General features: G+C 26.1%; 6 protein-coding genes across 9 annotated transcripts in view; 4 read left to right on the top strand and 2 right to left on the bottom strand.

The window, feature by feature from the left end:
* The window catches only part of LOC123259742, a 418,255-nt gene that overhangs the window by 79,074 nt on the left and 317,330 nt on the right, over positions 1–21,851 (bottom strand). The gene's annotated exons all lie outside the window — the stretch shown is intronic.
* LOC123259728 (3-hydroxy-3-methylglutaryl-coenzyme A reductase) lies at positions 5–10,224 on the top strand. 2 transcript variants are annotated; one of them, XM_044720391.1, is made up of 9 exons: positions 5–93; positions 5,031–5,253; positions 5,339–5,450; positions 5,941–6,028; positions 6,107–6,404; positions 6,640–6,791; positions 7,762–8,332; positions 8,408–9,648; positions 9,743–10,224. In XM_044720391.1, exons 2-9 carry the CDS (start codon positions 5,074–5,076, stop codon positions 9,855–9,857), a joined length of 2,757 nt encoding a protein of 918 aa, XP_044576326.1. In that variant the 5' UTR covers positions 5–93; positions 5,031–5,073; the 3' UTR covers positions 9,858–10,224. The 2 variants fall into 2 exon arrangements, with proteins under 2 accessions (XP_044576326.1, XP_044576325.1); XM_044720390.1 differs by lacking the exon at positions 5–93 and adding an exon at positions 3,561–3,694.
* LOC123259743 (DNA repair protein complementing XP-A cells homolog) lies at positions 10,825–14,931 on the bottom strand. Its single transcript, XM_044720420.1, has 5 exons — positions 14,686–14,931; positions 12,230–12,353; positions 12,038–12,162; positions 11,646–11,922; positions 10,825–11,566 (listed from the first exon to the last, which is right to left on the bottom strand). Exons 1-5 carry the CDS (start codon positions 14,838–14,840, stop codon positions 11,405–11,407), a joined length of 843 nt encoding a protein of 280 aa, XP_044576355.1. The 5' UTR covers positions 14,841–14,931; the 3' UTR covers positions 10,825–11,404.
* LOC123259753 lies at positions 12,449–14,091 on the top strand. Its single transcript, XM_044720433.1, has 2 exons — positions 12,449–13,117; positions 13,193–14,091. The coding sequence occupies exon 2, from the start codon at positions 13,373–13,375 to the stop codon at positions 13,853–13,855; it is 483 nt and encodes a 160-aa protein (XP_044576368.1). The 5' UTR covers positions 12,449–13,117; positions 13,193–13,372; the 3' UTR covers positions 13,856–14,091.
* LOC123259756 (28S ribosomal protein S36, mitochondrial) lies at positions 15,070–15,890 on the top strand. 2 transcript variants are annotated; one of them, XM_044720440.1, is made up of 4 exons: positions 15,070–15,232; positions 15,356–15,407; positions 15,500–15,669; positions 15,731–15,890. In XM_044720440.1, exons 1-4 carry the CDS (start codon positions 15,212–15,214, stop codon positions 15,776–15,778), a joined length of 291 nt encoding a protein of 96 aa, XP_044576375.1. In that variant the 5' UTR covers positions 15,070–15,211; the 3' UTR covers positions 15,779–15,890. The 2 variants fall into 2 exon arrangements, with proteins under 2 accessions (XP_044576375.1, XP_044576376.1); XM_044720441.1 differs by having other exon boundaries at positions 15,748–15,890.
* Positions 16,422–21,462, top strand: LOC123259732 (resistance to inhibitors of cholinesterase protein 3). 2 transcript variants are annotated; one of them, XM_044720398.1, is made up of 8 exons: positions 16,422–16,796; positions 16,939–17,292; positions 17,694–17,962; positions 18,049–18,238; positions 18,547–18,686; positions 19,161–19,312; positions 19,655–19,841; positions 20,371–21,462. In XM_044720398.1, exons 1-8 carry the CDS (start codon positions 16,589–16,591, stop codon positions 20,812–20,814), a joined length of 1,944 nt encoding a protein of 647 aa, XP_044576333.1. In that variant the 5' UTR covers positions 16,422–16,588; the 3' UTR covers positions 20,815–21,462. The 2 variants fall into 2 exon arrangements, with proteins under 2 accessions (XP_044576333.1, XP_044576334.1); XM_044720399.1 differs by lacking the exon at positions 16,939–17,292 and having other exon boundaries at positions 16,425–16,796.

Raw genomic sequence — 21,851 nt, forward strand, 5'->3', positions numbered from 1 at the left:
AATGTGTCAAATTTTTATAGTTATTTTTTATAAATTAAGTAAAACTAAACAATAATACACTGGGGAATATATAAATTATTAAGCTAATAAAACGTAAGTAGTTTTATGTAATTTATAGAACAATAAATATTTAAGGTATTTAACAATCAGCTGTCTTAATTTATACATTTTCGATTCAATGACCTAGAACTTAGAAAATAATAATAGTTTACATCAATGAATATTAAAACAATTTTCTTTTAAGTAAAATCATTTTATCTGATTATTTATTTAAAAATAAGGATCATTAATTCATAAAAAATTTCCGACACATTTCTCTAAAAATAGTTAACCCTTGACCATTTAAGTTAATTTTACGAATTATCTAATAATATATAACAATATTGAAAATATGCACTTACAAATTATTAAGTTTTATTATATAGATTTCCACTTTAGTCAGGATAATTTTTCAACGAGTGATGCAATTTGAAACGAAAATTTCTATATGCTTGATTTAAAAAAAATTTTCTATCTGGTAATTTAGAGTTAAATTCTTCAGAAAGCTAAATCATGGTAAATTTTAAATTTATTAATTAAGTGAATGAGAATGTTAGAACTAAAAAATTTCTAAAAACAATGACTTAGAACTCAGAAATTGTTGTTTTTTTTAGTTCAAAAAAATAAATTACTTTACTTCTAGTTTTTTTTTTCTGTAAAGGAGATTATTTTTTAAATTAATTTTTTTTAATTTTGGAATTTACAGACATCTGACAATTTTTATGATACTTAAGTTAGCTGTCAGCCATCAATTTTACAAATTTTTATAACAAATCAATTACAATATTAATAAGCAATAAGAAATGCTTCTAAAAATTTTTACTAACAATTTTTATTAATTTTTACTTATAGAGTTTTTTTATAATAATTTCATTGCTTCTATTTCTAAGAATTTTTTAATGTCTGTCAACTTTAGTCATCAATGGCATCAAATTTTTTAGTTTAACTTGAGAAATAATTTAATACTAAAAAAATATTTAAAAAAATATAATCATAATTTTTTTAAGTTCCTACTTGTAAATTTTTCATAACTTATGAATTAAATAATTCATTTGATAAAAAAAATATTTTTATTTTCTGATGTCTGTTATTTTTAATATCACAATTTTTTTCCATATCTATTTATGTTTTAATTATTTAAAAAAAATACTTCGTTTAATAATTCTTTCAAAAACATTAAGTTTCAAAAAAATTTAACCTTTCAAAACTTGCATCAATTTCAAGATCAAGTTTGAGACGTTGAAAAATAAACTAAACAAAACAATGACTCAATTAAACAATTGTTATATTCTGATCATCAAATCTTTAAATCATTCATTAAAAGTTTTGACATAAAGGGGCCACGGTCAGCAAAACTAAAACGGTCATATACTCGACGTAAATTACAAAAAGGAAGTATAAATTAACTGAGATACTTCGCAATTTATCATATCATTAACGTGTATTTTGTTTATATTATTTTAACGAATCATCAAGTCGTGACAAGTATAAAATTCTCAAGCTTAAAAATAACTAAACAATCTATTGATGATTACTTTTGATGTTTACTTTTTTAGTATACACATATATAGTTTTTGAAACATTCACTTTCTCTTTGTACCTTTATAAAAATACTTGATAATATTGTCTCTAGAGAGATGATTTTTATAAACACGTAATTTGATTAGTTTAGTACAGTTTAAGAACAAATTATTGTTTTTAAAGTCATAATCTTAAATGAATTGAATTACTTACAATAAACTAACATACTTAGATTAAATGTTTTTATAAATTTAAACATGTCTTGTTTTGTAAAGAATTTACTGATAGTATAATTTGAATGTATAGAAAAAAATTTTTGATTAATCTCAAACGCATATACCAGTTTTGTTTAATTTTTTCAAGTGGAATTTTTTATTTTCTATAAGTTATTGTTATTATTTCATATTTTTAATAATTGATTTGTCAATAAAAATCGTAAAAACTTGTTAAATGTTTGTTAATATCTATGTCGTTATAAATTATAAATTCTGTTTGTTTAGTTCTCCTTTGAATAAACGATATCGTTTTTGACTATACAGTTCATCTTTAATCATTTTAAATTTAATAAATTAAAATTCGTAAGTATAACGGATATTCTGCTTCAATGAAAGAAACACGTTTCTGTACATTTCTAGATACGTCAGCCGAATATAAAATTTACACATTGTGATATTTATATCACTCATATTTGTGTTGACAATCACATTCTTTATTTCCATTATATTAAAAACGGATCTTTTTCGTATACTTGATTAGACAAATAGAAGTATTCCTGTTGTACTTGAAAAATAAATTAAAATTTTACTTAAAAACTTCTTTTTAATAAAATAAATGACAATTTAAAAATAATAGCTAGATTATTAAATCATGTATCGAGCCCCAATTTGTATTTAATTTCCTAGTTTTTTTTATAAAGAACTTTTTCGGTAAAATTGTTTATGAGCTCCGGCTAAAAACTAGTTTCTTGTTTAAATTTTAAGTTCGAAGATCTTATAAAAATTGCATGATCGGTACAAAAAATAAAAAGTTGCTTCACGAGTTGAAAAAATATAACTTATTTATAGCATTATTTAATTATTCAATTTATATTGTATATATTAAAATTACTTGGAAGAATTGGAGATTTAAAACTGAGCTATTTCGAGACCAGAAAAGTTTGCAAAACATTTTGACCTTCCTGAAGAGAGATTTCTCTTCCACACTAAAGATTTCGTATTCTAAAAAAAATATACATAGGATTGATTTTTTTTTCCCTCCTAAATTATATTTTTCTAATATAAAAGTAATGATGAAAAAGATATATTTAAAACCCACGAACAATAGTATCGTGCAGTACTGCGATTTAAATTCATACGTAGACGGATTTCCCCAGAAAATTTAAATTTTAAGAAATTATTTTTATTTAAAAACTTTAGTTGTTAAATTATATATTTTATCTTCAAAAAAATTTGTCAATCAATATCTATAAATTAATATCTAAAATTTTATTAATATAAATTTTAATGTTCAAATTTTGTTAATAGTGATGTTAAATTTGAAAACAATATGTGAATACTAATGAATTGTCTTGAAACTCTTTTAATTACACATATAAGTATAGGTATATGCTTAAATAAATGATTAATGGGTTTTGACATTAAAAAATTATTTGAATTCTATCAATATTAAATGTAAATAGAATACTATAATATTTAAGTGAGCGGGAGAGTTTCGGAGTACTAGTGACGAAGAAGTGGCTCTTGTTGCCAGTCGAGTTCTGTTCATTCGTTCATATGGCACGCATTTAATGACAAGATCGTGTGGTATCTTGTCTGCGAATTCGAATAGTATTCCTTAACTATAACTGTTACTTTATTGGTCTTCAAGTTTAATATAATAGTACATCAATATGTCCCTTTAAATTTTTTTTTAAGCTCTCAATTGTACATTTAAATTTACCAAATTTAAAAAACTTCTAAATATATTATCCAATATTTTAAATAATAATAGAAAATTATTTTTTAATTAAACATGTACAATTGAACAAAAATAGGAATTTTGTGTGTTTTTTTCTTTTTCAATAAAAAATTTACAAATCAGTGTTTTAATAAAGACATCTAATCAATAGGATATTTTTGGTCAGTTTATATAAGAGGTATGTAAAAATGACGAATTTATTTTTGAAAATCATACATGAGTCTATATAAATTCAACAATTATAATAATTTAAAAAATGTACAAATAAATAAATCTTAATGTATGCAGAAATTATTATTCTTGACTTGAAACAACAGATAATTTATTATTTAAATATATTAATCAGATTTTATTCTAATACTTGTCAATGTAAGTCTCGTACAAAGTACATTAAAAAAATCAGTACATCATTATAATGAAGCTTTCTCGGTGGTGCTTTCGCAAGAGTCTCTTCCGGAACTTGAAACTCCGCGCCAGAATTCATTTTCTTACGCTTTGGTTTTATTTATTTTATGCCAAATTATTACACGGACATGATATTAATGTAGATGTTGTTAAGTACTTTGTAAAGTGATGAGTAAATTATTTAACTCTCTCGTCTATCTCGCAAGAGAAAGGTGGAGAGTATAATACTTAAGATTTAATGTCGAAACTCTTTCTTGATTCAGGCAGCTTGTTTAGTGACAATCATATTTTTTTTTTATTTCCATTTTTTAATAAATTGACTATCAATTTTATCCATTGTTAACAAAGTTACATTAAGTATTCATAAATATTAACTCAATCAAATTAAAATTATTAACTTTTTTATATTTAATCTCAGTTAGGAGAAACTGTTTGTTTGTAAGCATCGTTAGTAAAATGATTGAGTTTAATTATAATTATAATGCGTACTTAATGTGAAATAATTTACATAGAGTAATTGAAAAAAAAGAGGTCATTGTTCAGCTAAGTATTGGAATATACGGAAAGTCGGCGACCTTGGCAGCATTAGTTTTTTTCATAAGTTATATAACACGTGTAGTGTCTATGTGCAATCACATAGCTCAAATATCTAAAAGTTTTTTTTATGAATATTGCTTCTTACTTATAAAATACTAAATCATCATGGGCAGTTAAATTTTTATTTGGTCTATAAATAAATTTTGACTATCTAAATAGTAAAGTAAATTGTTGGTCAAAAACCAATTCAATTTCCAAATAAATTTGTTTTTATGATGAAAACTTTATGATACCTGACGGTAAAAATATATAAAAGAGAAATTAAAATTAAAATATTAATTATCGAGTGACAATAGCACGTAAATTATAAGTTTACAAAAAAAAAAAAAAAAAAAATACGAACCGCAAATGTGTAATGACAAATTAATAACAATGTGTTGAATCTGTATTATGTATTAGTTGAATACCTTACTGTAAAAATGAAAAATCGGAGTTTGTTAGATGAATAAAAAAAATAGAAAGCTTTATTGTAATTTAAATTTTAACCACTCTCTCTTTTTCTTTTCTTACAGAATTTATTTGATTCATATTAAGTGTAATTATTCATCGTTAAAAATGTTGGCCAAATTATTTGAAATTCATGGCAGATTTTGTGTGAGCCATCCACTAGAAATAATAGTCACAACACTGACACTAACAGCTTGTATGCTTAATTTGGATACTGGAAATTCAGTATCAAAAGACGAAAGATTACCTGGCGCCTCAAATTGTTGGAATGGGCGGTGTAATTCCGATGTAAGTATATATATGTATAAAGTAATTAATTGATTAAAAAGTTTCTTTAAAGTTAATAAAATACACGTTTGCTTTGTTTCTATAGGATCACAATGCTGTGGATGTAATTGTAATGACAATAATACGATGCTTAGCTATTTTATTTAGCTACCATCAGTTTCGCAATCTTTATAAGCTTGGATCTAAGTGGATTTTAGGTAAAAAAAAATATATTTGTTTATTAAGTAATTATAATAATGAAATTATATAATTAGTATTCATCGATTTAGTACCATTGATAAAACCGGATCTTGCACTTGGACGAAGCATCGTACTCGTGTGAAAGCATTGAGCGTCAGTGAAAGTTCTGTGGAAAGCGATAGCGTTTCATTTGATACTCAAATCGTGATTGTGATATACTCGATTACCAAATTATTTTTTATTCGTTATATAGAATGAAGATGATTATTGTTGCCTTGAAATATTAATAGACATTAGAATGTTTTAGTTAAGAATTCATACTGTCGGTAAATTCTATGTCAATGCTACTCGATAGTAATTAGTTTATATTTACATTATACGTATACATATTGATTAATATCATTTAAATTTCATTCTATTTTACATAGATATAAATCCATGTTGAAATATTCTTACTTTTGAACTAAAAATGAATTTTTACTTAAAATGAATTATTCTAATTATTAGGTATTGCAATCCTGTTTATCGTTTTCTCCAGCGTTATATTTACTACCAGTGTTGTTAACTTTAGCCGTAGTGACGCTTCTGATCTCAAGTAGGTTAAAATACTATTTATTTATGAACAAAAAGTTAATAATTATTTTAGTGATTAATAATTAATACATTTTTACAGGGATGCTTTGTTCTTCTTTCTATTGCTCATTGATTTAAATAAAGCTGGAGTGCTGGCGCAGTTAGCGTTAAGCTCAAAAAGTCAAGAAGAAGTGAGAACGAATATTGCTCGTGGGATGTCACTTTTAGGGCCTACAATTACTTTGGATACGCTTGTAGAAATTCTTCTTATAGGAATAGGATTACTATCAGGTGTAAAAAGACTTGAAATACTTTGCAGCTTTGCTTGCCTTGGTATTGTTGTCAATTACATTGTATTTATGACACTTTATCCAGCTTGTTTGTCATTAATACTTGAGGTAAGATTTTACTGTTTGTTCATAATTATAATAATAATAATAGTAATTATTATTATTATTATTATTATTATTATTATTATTATTATTATTATTATTATTATTATTATTATTATTATTATTATTATTATTATTATTATTATTATTATTATTATTATTATTATTATTATTATAGTTTTGAACTTGAATTTTTATAATATTTATATAATAAAAAAAATACTCAAACCTTAACTTTCAGTTGTCAAGAACTAATATTGGAGTAGGAACCCTAAGTGCTGATACAATATTAATGTTACATTCATTAAATGAAGAAGATCAAAAGCCGAATCCAGTGGTAGAACGTGTTAAGTTGATAATGATCGCAGGTCTCTTTGTTGTTCATGCTCATAGGTAAGTTACTTTTTAATGTTAATCGATGCCTCAATACGCAATTGTTCAATTTAAATGTCGTAATATCCGTTCTATTTTTCTTGAACGAAAGAAAAAAATTGAATAAAATTGCGGGCTTATTATATATAGTGAATATAATAATTATTTGATTAATTGTTGAGCAATATATCTATCTTAATAGCGAAGAGAATCATATGAATGACCTTGTTCTTCAAGGTGAAAAAAATTATTTTTAATTTCGCAATGAATAGTATTATAATATAAAATAATATGTTAGTAATGATAACTTTCAAATTAAAGCCAATGAATGATGTTTTTTAAATGCTTCTAAAAATTTGGAAAGCGTCTAAGGATATAATTTTTAGTTCTATGAAAAGTTTTATGATTTTAATGTTATCTCTAATCTGACCTTTTTCTACCGTAATATTTATTGTTAAATGGTTCTTTGTAAGTTTAGTCAGCAGATCAGGTTCACTAAATATGTAATGTTAAGATATAATATCATTCATGTTTTACATTCAATACAAAGATTTTTAAAAAATTTTATTTATATTCATTACGTCACAGATATCTTAAAATAATATAATAATTTTATATATACAAATACATATACGTAATTAATCTAAATAACTTTAAATATCGATAACTATTTGAATAAAAAATAAAAATATATTGCGTCAAGGTAAATATTTCATAAATGTGACAATAATAACTTGTGGACAAAAGATTAAACATTCATAGAGTATAGCGAAAAAATTTGCAAATACATTTCTTTCTTTATGAATGGTAGACAAAATTCTTATCATCTGCAGATGTCAAGGCACTTGATTATTCAGTTTGTGAATGAACACTCAAGAATTCACATGGTTCTTTTCTAAAACTAAAATACGTTTATTTAGTACGATAAGTTTAAACTTTACTAAAATAGTTTAGTTGTTGTTTAATAATAATTATATTTAAAAATTTTCAGTCGTTGGCCATTTAAACACAATGATGATGATAATCCGGTAGAAGTCACATCTCTACCAATAAATTCACATGTGGTTATAACAAATCACAATAAATCGAAGACACCAGATGACTTGACAGAACACTTTATGAATTGGCTATCCATCAGTGCAGAAAATATTGTCATTTTAATACTTTTACTAGCTTTGGCGCTTAAATTTATTTTTATTGAAGACAAAGGTGATATTGCTAAACAATTACAATTCAAAGAAGAGGAAGAAACTTCGCCTGAAACACAATCGTTGGATGAAAATATGGATACAATGCACGCTACATCTCTCGATGTTTCTTTAAGACAAAGATTTGGTAATGCTTTACCAAATATTCATACTTCAGTATTTCCTTTAACTGAAATGAATGACAATTGGATTGAAGTTGGTAATGAAAATCATATTGAACTTGAGGACAAAGAAGTACAAACAGATGTTAAAGTTTACAACAATGCTGATCAAGTGAATAATGAATTATCATCTTATTTAGAAGAACCTGAACCAAGGAGTGTTGAAGATTGCTTAGCAATATATCGTTCTGAGGTAAGATTAATTTTATTACAATGGTAAATTGTAGTTTATACTTAATTTTATAATTGATTTTTTTTTTTTTTTAAGTTGGGAGCCAGTGGATTGACAGATAAAGAAGTGATTCAACTAGTACAACATAATTATATTCTTCCTTATCAATTAGAGAAAGCAGTTGATGACATGGAACGTGGTGTTGGTATTCGTCGCTTGTTAATTACCGCTGCTGCTAAATACAACGATGAATTGTCAGATTTACCTTACTTCAATTACGATTATTCTAAAGTATTAGGAGCTTGTTGTGAAAATGTTATTGGATACATACCTGTACCAGTTGGAGTCGCAGGTCCATTATTAATTGACGGTGAATTATTTCATATACCAATGGCAACAACCGAAGGTTGTCTCGTTGCATCAACAAATCGAGGATGTAGAGCAATATCTAAATGCGGTATAAGAAGTCGTGTTTATGATGATGGAATGACTCGAGGACCAGTAGTTAGGTTTCCAGATATTGTACGTGCAAGTGAAGCTATGGCATGGATTCAAAATTCTGATAATTATGCTGAAATTAAACGGGCATTCGATGGAACAAGTAGATTTGCCAAATTAACTAAAATTCACGTTCGCATTGCTGGTAGACAATTATTTATACGATTTGTTGGGAAAACTGGTGATGCAATGGGGATGAATATGCTATCAAAAGGAACTGAAAAAGCATTAGAATACATAAAAGATTATTTTACGGATATGGAAATATTGTCACTTAGTGGTAATTTTTGTGCTGATAAAAAACCAGCTGCTGTCAATTGGATTGAAGGAAGAGGTAAAAGCGTTGTGTGTGAAGCCATTGTACCTGCTGATATCGTAACAACTGTCTTAAAAACTTCAGTTCATTCATTAGTAGATGTGAATATTAATAAAAATTTGGTTGGATCCGCTGTTGCTGGTAGTATTGGTGGATTTAATGCTCATGCTGCTAACGTTGTTACTGCAATTTTTATTGCGACAGGACAAGATCCAGCGCAAAATGTTGGAAGCAGTAATTGTATAACACTTATGGAGCCTTGGGGGGAAGACGGAAATGATTTATATATTTCTTGTACAATGCCTAGTATTGAAATAGGTACAGTTGGAGGTGGAACAGGATTACCAGCTCAAAGTTCGTGTCTTGCGATGCTGGGTGTTAAAGGTGCTCATGAAGAAGAACCTGGTACGAACGCTAATAAATTAGCACGAATTGTTTGTGCCACTGTTCTTGCCGGTGAGTTATCTCTCATGGCTGCTCTTACTGCCGGTCATCTAGTCAAAAGTCATCTTAGACATAATCGGTAAGATTTATTATCACAAATATATTTTTAATAAAAATTGATATCATAATAATTAAAAATGTTATTTATTAATTTTATTTGATGTATATTTCAGCTCATCTACAGCTGTTTGTAATCCAGTAAAATCAACTGGAAATGAAAAATTATCTTTACTAGTACCAAATCGATTGTCAACACCACAATTTAAAAGAACGAATAACGCCAGTTAGTCTTAGTATTCATTATCATTATAGTATTAATTATAAGATGGAATATACTTCGCTATTTTTTTTTTTTTATTCATACTATGTTAAATTATAAACTTATGAGAATTTATGACTGCCGCGATAATCATTAATTGTTTTTTTTTTTTTTTTATTACGTTAAGCGATGAATGGAAAACGATATTCAATTGTGTAATTTAGACTTTATTGCTTAAAATTTAATTAAAATTAATTAATGTGAAGTAGATAAATGTAATACATACATACATAAATGTAATACATACAAGAAAGAATCGGAGCAAGAAAAAAATTCAAATTTTTGGGGATTTTCTATAAATAGACTTTAACTTGAAGAAAAATGGTTGAACAGCAAATAAAAAAAAAAAAAAAAAAAAAAAAAAAGAACAAATTGTAGCTCCAAGTTTTTAGTTTTTGGATTCGAGTTCCAAAATTTTTTTTCGAATAATCTCAAGAAAATAACCAAACAAAAAATTTCCGAAAATTTTTTGGTTTTACTTTTTAGTCTACGGACTTAAAAAAATTTTTTTTTTTTTAAATCAATAGCTGATCTTTGTAGAGAATTTATTCAAATTTTTGAAACCAACCTTACATTTTTTGTGTGATTATCGGTTGCTGAGATATTCATAGTCAAAGACAAAATGATCCTTTTCCATTCAAACACCGATATCTCAGCGAGAAATGCTCGTATCGAGGTCTTAAAAAAAATGAATTGAAGCTTAATAAACAAGTTATTCGATCCCTACAAAGGTCAAGTCAAAAAAATTTTTTCCAAGTCCGTAAACTAAAACGAAAATCTAAAAAACTTTCGAAAATTTTTTCTCGGTGGTTATCTTGAGATTACTCGAAAAAAAATTTTGGAACTCGGATCCAAAAACTAAACACTTGGAGCTACAATTCGCTTTTTTTTTTTATTTGCTGTAGGACCATTTTTCTTCAAGTTAAAGTCTGTTGAAAAACCCCCAAAAATTTGGATTTTTTTTTTGCTCCTTTAATTTTTGTGAGAAGTGTATATAGTACAATATGTGGAATCAACGCAAAAGTAATTAATTACCAAGATCGTTAAAATTAAGCAAATTTTATTTTTTAATAGTTTAAGAAATATATCAACTTCATTTGTTGCATTTATCATTTATGGAAAAAAATTTATTTATAACTTATTACAAAATAAAACATTATTTGTTTAATGCTTATGTACGAATAATTGTTTGTCTATTAGTTATAACTTTATCATTCGACGTTGTGAATTACATTTTATTTTTTTGTTTGGTATTATAAAAAAATGTAAAAAATAATCTAGATAGGCTTAACAAATTATTTGTTTGAATTTAATATTTTAATACTGTATAAAATAAATCGTTTAATCTCACAAAATATTTTAGCATTGAATAAATTTATGTAAACTGTTATTAAAACTAGATACAGTTGTTATATACGTATCATTTGACTATTTCAATCAATAAATTAATTTTAAAAAACTACTATAGACAATCATTTTTTTGAGTATAAAATAACTATGCGGACAAACTGAATATTCACATTTTTTCAAAAGTTTCTTCAAAATTACACTCAACACAAACACGAGTATATGTATCATCTTCTTCATTGTACTTATCTTCGCCAAACTTATGGGTGTGAGATGATTTTTTGGTTTTATCATAAATCGAACTTCTTACTTCCATTCTTAATTGTTTGAGCTAAAAAAATAATAAATATTTACTTTATAGATAATGCATGAAATATTGATTTAATTATAACAAATAAAAAAATGATCACTTTTTTATTATATTTTTTTAATTTTCCTTCCTGGCGCTTAACATCACGTTTTTCACGTTCTTCTAATAAATCGTCTTCTGTACCCCATACTTCTAGAGCTCGTTTTTCAATTTGCAAATGTAAATACAATTTCATTTCACCCCAACGTGGATTATGTGGATTTTTCTTTACAATATACTTTAGATTAGGTTCTCTTCTATCAAAATCACAATCTTTTAATAAATACTCTTCTTTTGCTTCTGTTCTAGTTATTAATGAATGCTTATCATCTGGATCTCTAAAATAATTTTCAAATAATAAAAATATCATTATTTAAAACCGTATACAAATTTTAACAAACAACAATTATTTTTATTTTAAAAAAAGAAAAAAAAATTATAGATTTAGTGTACCTGCATGCATCACAAACAGCATAATCAAATTTCTGCAATAGGTATGAATCCTTAAAATCTTTTTTACATTCTTCACATTGTGGCAAATTTTCTATTATTGGTGCGGGTATCTCTTCTATTTTTAACTGAAAAGTATGTAAATATTAAAATACAAACCACTAATTTATGAAATAAAATAAAAAACAACAATACCATCTGCTGCTCCAAATCATCGTCGTCTTCAATTAAAAAACCACCTCCAGTATCAATAACTGTTTGTCCTTGTACCTTGATAGATCTACCTTGGACAGCTTCATCTTTATGTTTTTCTTCATTTCTGAGTAAATTGTTTATGTTATTAGAATAAAATAGTACATTACGATATTAGGGACTCAAGTAGCCGATTATTGAACCGTGTGAAGTTAATGCACGAGCGAAGCGAGTGCATTAAGTTCACAAAGTTCAATAATCGGCTACTTAAGTCCCGCGTAACGTACACTATTTTATAGTACAAGTGACCTAAATTCACTCTTCAAATCAAAAAACTTCAAATTAATTAAAAATTTATTAATTATAAAGACAAAAATAATGTCAGAGCAAGCAAAGCAGTAACGCTTTGTCTTTCTTTTTTTTTTTCTCTTTCTGTTAACGATTGACCAAAGACGACTGTCTATAGCTGTCATAATATTTATGTTTAAGTTTATCATTTTTATCATTTCTAATGCATTAAAATATTAATTAAAATTAAGTAACATTAGATTTGTTGCCTGCAAAATCTAAAAAACTTTATGTGGCACGTTACAATTTGTTTAAAAAGTGGTGTAAAGGAAAAACTAATTCGTTTTGTGAGGACGTTTTATTAGCCTATTTTGCTCATCTGTCGGAAAGCTATGCACCTTCTAGTTTATGGGCTACTTATTCTATGTTAAAATGTACTATAAATACATTAAATAAAATAGATATCGGGCAGTATAAACAGTTAACGTTGTTTCTAAAAAAAAATCTACAGGACATCGATCAAAAAAATCCCTAGTTTTTTCTAAAGAAAATGTGAATAAGTTTTTAAATAAAGCACCCGATGAAGTTTATTTAGGCTACAAGGTAAGTAAGACTCGTCTTTTAAATTACCGATTCACTGATTAATTTTAATGATTTATTTGTTATTATATATTTCAGGCAGTTTTAATTTTTGGAATAGCTGGTGCACTCAGACGAGCAGAATTTATAAACTTAACGGTCGATGATGTTAAGAATTTGGATGAGTCTGTGCTGTATATTAAAATTGATGAAACTAAAAATAATGTACCAAGGTCATTCACGATAACAGGAGAGTTTTATAATATTTGTATAAAGTATATGCAATGCAGACCAAAAGTAAATACAACTAAAAGATTCTTCTTAAAATATACAAATAGTAAATGTGTCAACCAACCAATTGGAGTTAATAAAATCCCTAAAATAGCAAAAGAAATAGCTGCCTATCTAAACTTGCCGAATCCTGAAGGGTTTACCGGTCACGCCATCCGCAAAACTTCTGCGACGTTATTAGTTGATGCTGGTGCAGATTTAACTACGCTCCAAAGACATGGTGGATGGAAATCTAGTGGAGTTGCTTTTGGATACGTTGCTGACTCTTTAAATAATAAAAAAAAAATTTGTGAGCAGATTAGCGATGGAATTAAATTAAATAACCGAGTCAATCATCCAATTCCTACTTCTAGCTCAGTGACGAATCCAGAAATTACAACAGTATCGGAACAAACTCCATCTACTCGTCCATGTTCAAGTTCATCAAATGCAGAAAATGAAGACACCTTAGGACAAAAATTAAAGTCTTAACCTCAAGATTTATTTCAAAAGGACCAAATGCGCAAGGAGATTCGCTTTGAAGAAATTTTCTACGATCCAGTTGTTGGTTTGTATGTTGAGGATTCAGCGAACATGGATACAAAACCACCTTATGTTTTTAATAATTGTACAATTACTTTTCATGGAAATAATAGTAATTGTATTTTTAATTATTGTACTGTGAAAAATGCAGCTCAGTCTAAAATTGTATAAAAATTTAAATAATTGTTCATCAAGTATTTTTATACATCTCTTGTTATATTATTTTAATGTTCTCATTATAATTTCAAGTATTCTAATTAATGTTATTAATATTAATTTTATTAATACGATAATTGTTCTGTGTTTATTATTGATGTATTTTATAATGCTACAATAAATAACTAATTAAATTGTTTCAATGTTACAGAATATTTTCAACTTTATAACTTTAGATAAAAAATATATACTTCGGTATTTGGACTAATTTATTAAGCGCTAATTTCAGTCAGTATATATGTTTATATTTTTTTGACAGCTCAAGTTAACCATAAATATGAAAATTTATTATTCCTATTTTATTGTTTTCTTATGCTTTTTTAGATAATTACATAATATTTTTTCTTTTTTTTTTTATATTTTGATGTATAAAAATATCTTTTCTAAGTTTATTATTGTCTATAAACTATTCGTGAAATAAGTAAACGCGTGAATTAAGTAAGGTACACAATGCAATAATTCGCTAGTTAAGTCCCGTGTGAAGATAACTTAAATGTGGTTTTAAGTCACCGTGTGCTATAAAAATATTTAAATCTTGAATAAAAAAAAAATCTTCAACTTACTCTTGAGAATGAGAATGGGCAGAAAGTTTTGATTTTTTCAACAATAATGCTCGTTGACGATTTTTTTCTGCACGTTCGTGACAAAGGCCTTCAGATTCATGATATTCTTTTAATTTCTTATTACTATTCGATTTCCCGGTGATTTCAGTTGACATTTTTGAAAAATTTATAAATCAAACCAAATATAACGCGTTTTTTTTTTTTTTTTTTTCACTTATTAGCTTAAGTAAACAACTAAAAAATCTTAGAAATAATTATTTCTATAAATTGGAAAAAAATTAAAGGTTTGCATTTGAATTTTTTTGTTTATTCTTTTTAAGTATTTTTTATTTCGTTTCTGATAACAATGCAAGTAAATATTTCAATCAAGATAAGTAAATCAGCGTGTTTTCACAGGTACTTAGACGCCCTCTTGTTTTTGTTCAACACAAATTTTGACCATAATAACTTTTTCTATCAATAGTTAACAACACGTTGTATTTTTTTCTAATACTAATAATTAAGTAGAGAAAAATTTTAATTAATAATGGCTTCGAAGAGTTGGAAGGTATGTTCTTTAATGATATTATTGTGAAAATTATATAAAGCAACTCGGATACTTATTTATAAAATGAATCATTATTTAATTTACGTGATTTTAGCTGATTAAAAATGTTATTTGTCTTTACAGGTTGTTCAAGCCCATTTACCGATGATTAGATTTCGTAAAGGAGGAAATACAGGTGATCTTTAATACATCAATAATATTTATTAAATTAATAAAAATATTTAAGAGTAGTGAAAGTATATTTATAATAAAATGCGTTTTATTTAGAACCGTCCGTGACTACAACACCATCTGTAGGCTCAGGGGCGTCTCTTTCTAGTGCAAAAGGAGCAGCAACTGGACCTGGTGTTATCAGTTTACCAATAATTGAAGATTTTCAAATTCCACCACGTTATCAGCGAAGACCTATTGATGAAAAGGAAATCGCATACATCAATGTAAAATATTTAGCATAATTTATTTATACTTTCTTTCAATTTTTTTTCGCTTATTTATTAGTTTTTGTTTCATTTCAGCGTGGGGGACCTGAATAATTTATTAATGTAAATAAATGAAAATATTTACTGTAAATTTCGAATTTATTTTAAGTACGAATATCTATTCAGGAATTCACTTTAGTGTTAGTTGTTAATAAAATTAAATTAATTATCTTGAGAAATATTTACTGTTTTATTTCAACTTGAATATACATACTTAAATAATTCTCAGTAGCTATTTTATAAAGTATAAAAATTAATATTATACTTAAAATTTTAATATTATTAATACAAATTAACTCATAGTTATAGATATATTATTTTAATTATATCAATCATTATTAACGTATTTAGGGATGTATACATAAAGTAGCAAATATTTGAAAACTTCTATTTTATTTTTCAAATATTTAGTTATATTTAAGATGAAAATTTAAAAAATAAATACAAATGATAATGATCTGTTTTTGTGAGCATTTTTTTAATGTAATTATTTTTTACAATATTTAATTTTTTTTTGAAAACAAAAATTTTCGGGTGTCTGCTATTTTCAGAGTCATAAATATTTTTAAGTAAAAAAATTATTTATAATGCTGATAGTTATAATATATTTTATTTTTATTACATAACAAAAAAAATTTTTTTTATAATAAAAAAAAATGAAAAGTTTGCTCCGATGTTCAGGGGCTCAAAACTTGAGCGCGACGACCTTGCTCTATTGACAAAAATAGCGAAAAGCCTGATCATCTATATTCTTTGGTCGTTTACTATCAGTGGTGAGTAGTGTCCCTGGATCAACCTGGATGCTACGAACTTCGAAAATATATCGAACAATATAAAAGATAAATAATAAAAATAGGCAAAAAAAAAAAACAAGTAAATGATAATGGATAAAACTCGACATTATCAGCGAATAGCGAACGACACAGTACAAAATAAAATGTCTGGTGAAAGTGATTTTGGGCCACGTAAAACATTAATTGTTTTAACAGTTGTTGCTGGTTGTTTTGCTATATTATGGCCAAAAATATTTTATCCGATGCTTATTGGACCTGGTAATACTCCTCATTCACCTATTGATGGATCTGGTAAGCTTATTTAATTATTATATTAATTACTTATAATATTAAATAATTTTTAAAGTTCAAGTGAATTCAGAAATGATTCTGAAAATTAGCATTGACGAACGGAAAAAATTGTATTGATATCTTTAAATTAATTATCATTTAGTATGCTGTGATTTAATATTTGAAACGGATGTCAACGCAGTGGATATTTTACAAGAAATGTGTAAAAATATATTGAATCACCATCAAGTTGATCCACGAGTACGAGATATTGTAAATATAAATAAATTATCTCCCCAAAGTATTAATTTCTGTCGTGAACAAGTATTATCACGTTGTGGTATTGACTTGTCATCATTTTTGGCTGAAGAAGAAAAATTAGGAAAAACATATAAACAAGTACTTGAAGAAATTCGGTCATTTAATAGTTCATTATGTCTTAAAATTAATTTTGGAGTATCTTTATCACGATTAGGAACTCCGCATCTTATAAGATATCATATTTTAATGCCACACAGTAAGAGTTTATACTTAAAAATTTGTTATTAATTTTTGACTAATATAGCTAATTAATAGCTTCTTTAATATTGAGTGAAATTAATAACAATTTGTTACTTATTACTAATTATTAATTCTTTATGGAAACTAACATGAAATAAAATTCAAAGGATTCCACCTTTGAAAAGGTCAGTAGATATATATGGATTGCTAGCTCAAGTTGTTCATTCAATTTTGGTGTACTGCCAAAAAATCAAGTATACAGAGAATAGTTTCCTAAAATTACTGATGATTTTTATTTATAAAATATACTTACTAATCTTTACCTAATAATTTTATAATCTCAACAATGAGCTTTTTTTTGTTATCAAGAATCATGTCATGTACTGCTTATTAACAAAGTAAATTTTTTTTTTTTAGCTCCAATTAAACAAGAGCGTCGTTTACCTCCCCATGCGGGAGGTTTGCATCCAGCAATGAGAGAACGTGGTAGAGCAATACCTTCTTCACATATTGTACCAAGAGTAGAAGGAAGACCTGAACAAGTATTTTCACATAAAATGAGACCACCAATGGGTGGTCCAGGCCGTGTAATCACACCTCAGGGCGGAAGTGGTAGCAGTATGGGAATCATTATGCCACTGTATACTGTTGGAATTCTTTTATTTTTTCTCTATACAATCACCAAGGTATAGATTTTTTTATTTGATTAAATTTTTTTTTATATTTTCTTTCTAAATTATAAAAATAAATAATTTGTCTTTTTATTTTTCAGGTATTAAGAAAAAATCCGAATAATGATATTTATCGTGAATATTCAAATCCCGAAGCTGAAAAAGAATTTCGTGATCGAGTTTTTAATCCAGAAATATTGACAAGTGCTATAACTGGAGTGCCGTATTATCGTAAAGAAAAATCCCCAGAATTAACTAAACGAACTCCGACTATTGATGAGCTGAAACAACGTAAGTAATAAATATTTATATTTATATATGTTTAAACGTCACCTTAATATTTTTATGAATTTACAACACATTCTTGTCTCACCTATCACCATATATGTATTTTGCGACATGAAAATAATCTTGAATTTAAATTAAAGATAAGAACGCGATAATAATAATATCATAAGCATTTAACAGTACTCGTATATCAAAATAGTAAATAAATAAATAATAAATAATAGCTAAAAATCATGATAGTTAATTAATAAAATTGCACGAGAGTTGATGATCTGAATCAGTGTGGTAATGTTGCACATGCTGGGCACTAGAAGCTGCAGGAGACATAGAGGTAGATCAATTAATTCAACGATTGGCCGACACGGAAGCCGCTATGGAGAGAATTGTTGTACAAATGGGTAACCTATCTCGTACAGTTGCACAGAATCCGACTTCACAGCAAGATACACAGGTTTATCAGACACGTTTCGAAAAGTTATTGTTATTATTTGCTTTTTATTTTTAGTTATTTTGAATAACTAGATACGCACGTTTCTGTATTTGTTTATGCTTCACCTCGTCCTACGATACGCGAGTGGTATTTATTATATATTTTAATCAGTAATCAAATTAATCTTTTTTATTCAATAGCTGGTTGATCCATTTAATTAAATTTAGATTTAATTATTAATAGATATTTACTCTAAAATTTAAATGATGAACTTATTTACTTGTATTTTAGATGATTACATCTGTTTTGAATTTATAAACAGATAAAATATAAAAGCATGTTTTTAATCATTTTAAATGTTATTATTATTATTACTATAAGTAATTAATAACTTTATGATTTAATTTTTATTGCTTTTTCATTGATATTAGACAAATTAAAGCGAAAAATTATTGTCTCATTTGTTAAATTACAAATGAATTTTTTGGTTTATAGGAAGAATGTACGGATAGCAATTGTTGCAGTGTTGAAGAATTAGATCGATCATCACCTACAGTGAAAGTCATGGGGATGGAAATGACCGCAAATTGCGAAGGAGGGCAAAAAATCAGTAGACCCTCAACACCAATAATATCTCATTCACCTAAGTAAATAATTATTAGACATAATAAGGTTTTTTTTTCTTTCCTAGTCAAAAAATTTTTAATGAAATATCACTTACAACTTCATTTTTTAAGTTATCAGTTATTTGAATAAATAAAAAAAAAATATTTTTATCTAATTTTATTGTTAAAAAACTAATCAAGGGCTTATTATTTTCGTATAATGTTATTTTTTCATAAAAAAAAAAAATGATTCGTTGTGTAAGTTAATTTAAAATTAACAAAATGATAAATGACATTAAATAAATAGTTATATTTATGTATTCACGTATCAGCTACAGGCTATTTGTACACTATTAATATATATTTAATATTTTTGTGATTTAGTCATTTTGAGCGTGAGAAATCACCACCGAAGCCAATTTATCTTGAAGGTGCGCTTCCATCGCAATGCGAACTCCTAGTTACGGATTCAAAAACTCAAGCTGAAAATTTTGAGGAAAATAACGAAGTTCCAGTTGTCTTATCAGGGAAAATGACGCTATCTCTCATCAGTCTCGACCAAATTCCACCTGTAAGAAAGTATTAGAATTATCATCAGTCTCAAATGAATCTACGGAGCCTATTTTTTATCGGTGAATTTTTTATTTATCTAATTTTCTCACCTAACGACCTTGCTAACCATCTTGAATGTTTTTATTAACCACCAGTTGTTACTTGTCTGCTCCAAATCATTAATTATACACAAGGTCTAGGTGTGTTAAAAAAAAAAAATTAACAGTCTATTATTTGCTTTCTTAGTGTTAGTTTACATATTTATTCCATAATTAAAACTTGTGAGAATTTTATTTATCGTTACATATTAAATTTTACTAAAAAAAATATCTTTAATGTGTGTATTATTTCATAGAAGCTTTAATTATTTTTATAATAAAATTCTATGTGTAGTTCATTATATTTCATACCAAATAAAATTATATTGATAATGGATATTTCATTATGTATTAATTTCAAACTATGATAAAAGAGTTTAAGAAGTTTGAAAAATGTTTTTAATTGTACAGATATATGTATAAATATAGATATATTTTTTTTTTTCACAGAACTCTGAGGGTGTCAATGAAGATATATTCGATCATAAAGAAAAAGTTATTGAAATTGTACCTGACAACTATTCCGTTTGTAGCGACGACAAAGAAATTAATTCAAATGATGATAAGATTCAAATTTATAAATTAAGAGAAAGCTTGAATAACAAAGTAATTAAAAACACAAATCGCGATAAAGACAAAGATGTAGACGAAGAAAATAATGAGAATGATCTTAATGAAGATAATGAAGAGGAGGACATCAAAGATGTTGATATTGATGACGATGACGATAATAATAGCATTGACGTTAGTAGTGAAGAATATGGAGATGGTGACGAAGATGAAGATGACGCTGAAGATGAAGATAAGGGTGAGGAAGAAGATCAAAATGAGAATGATGATGATGACAAAAACGAAAAAATATCATTTAAAAATAGTCATGTTATTGTTGAATAGTCGCTATAATAACCAGCAACAGTTATTTTAAAAACTATCAAAAATTGATAATGTGTATTGTTATTTACTTTTGGACAGACCGTCTCAAATTATTTGAACCTAATAAATACTATACGTAACGTAGAATTTATAACGCTCACTTAAAACAGATATCACTATACCACATTGTGTTTAAGAAAATAATTTACTTTTTTTATATGAATGACGTTTCTTAATTGAACAGAAATAATTTTAAATACATTTAGAGTTTGAAAAAATTGTTTTTGCATGACGTGATAAAAAAATATCTAATCTAATCAGCTTTCTGTTAAAAATATTTATTATTTAGTTATTTACGATTAAAAAAAAAAAGTTCATATTATTATAGTTATATAGACGAATTAGATATTTTTTCAAAAAGCTGAAAATTTTTTATAAATAAGGTGTATTTCGAAGCTGAACTCTCCGTCTTAATATTTGATAAAAATATAATAATTAGGACAACAGTTATAATGGTAGAAGTGTAAGATAGTTATGAAAGTTTATAGCTTTACAATGGAATGTATCAGTGCCCATAACTATTAAAACCTTCCATTATTGTTGAAAATATTTAATATTCTCGCCGATATGTTGTAATTTAAATTAAAAATAAAAAAATTTCTAAAAATATAATTGTTTATTCCATCTCTTTAATACTCTTTGAATAAATTGAAAGTTTAGTAAATATGTTTTATTTCACAAAATAAAAATGATAAATTTGAAGCAATAGAGGTAAACTTTACAAAAAAACAGTTTTATGCTTTCATATATGTTTTATTCTGTATTATATGTTACACAAAAAGTGATACAAAATTTTCGACAATGCTTAATATCTACGTTGGATAAATAGGTGACCTATTGTTCCACTTTATTTAAATTTTGCATCATCATTGTCATTTTATAATAACTAAAAAATTGAAAAGATAAAAAAAATATTATTATTCTTAGTAAAATAATTTTAGTGACAAATATAGAAAAGATTTTAAAATATTTGTTGACAGTCGAATCACAGAGTTTAA

This window comes from Cotesia glomerata, linkage group LG2, assembly GCF_020080835.1.
Source record: "Cotesia glomerata isolate CgM1 linkage group LG2, MPM_Cglom_v2.3, whole genome shotgun sequence".
In the NCBI taxonomy this organism is placed as follows: Eukaryota; Metazoa; Arthropoda; class Insecta; order Hymenoptera; family Braconidae; genus Cotesia; species Cotesia glomerata.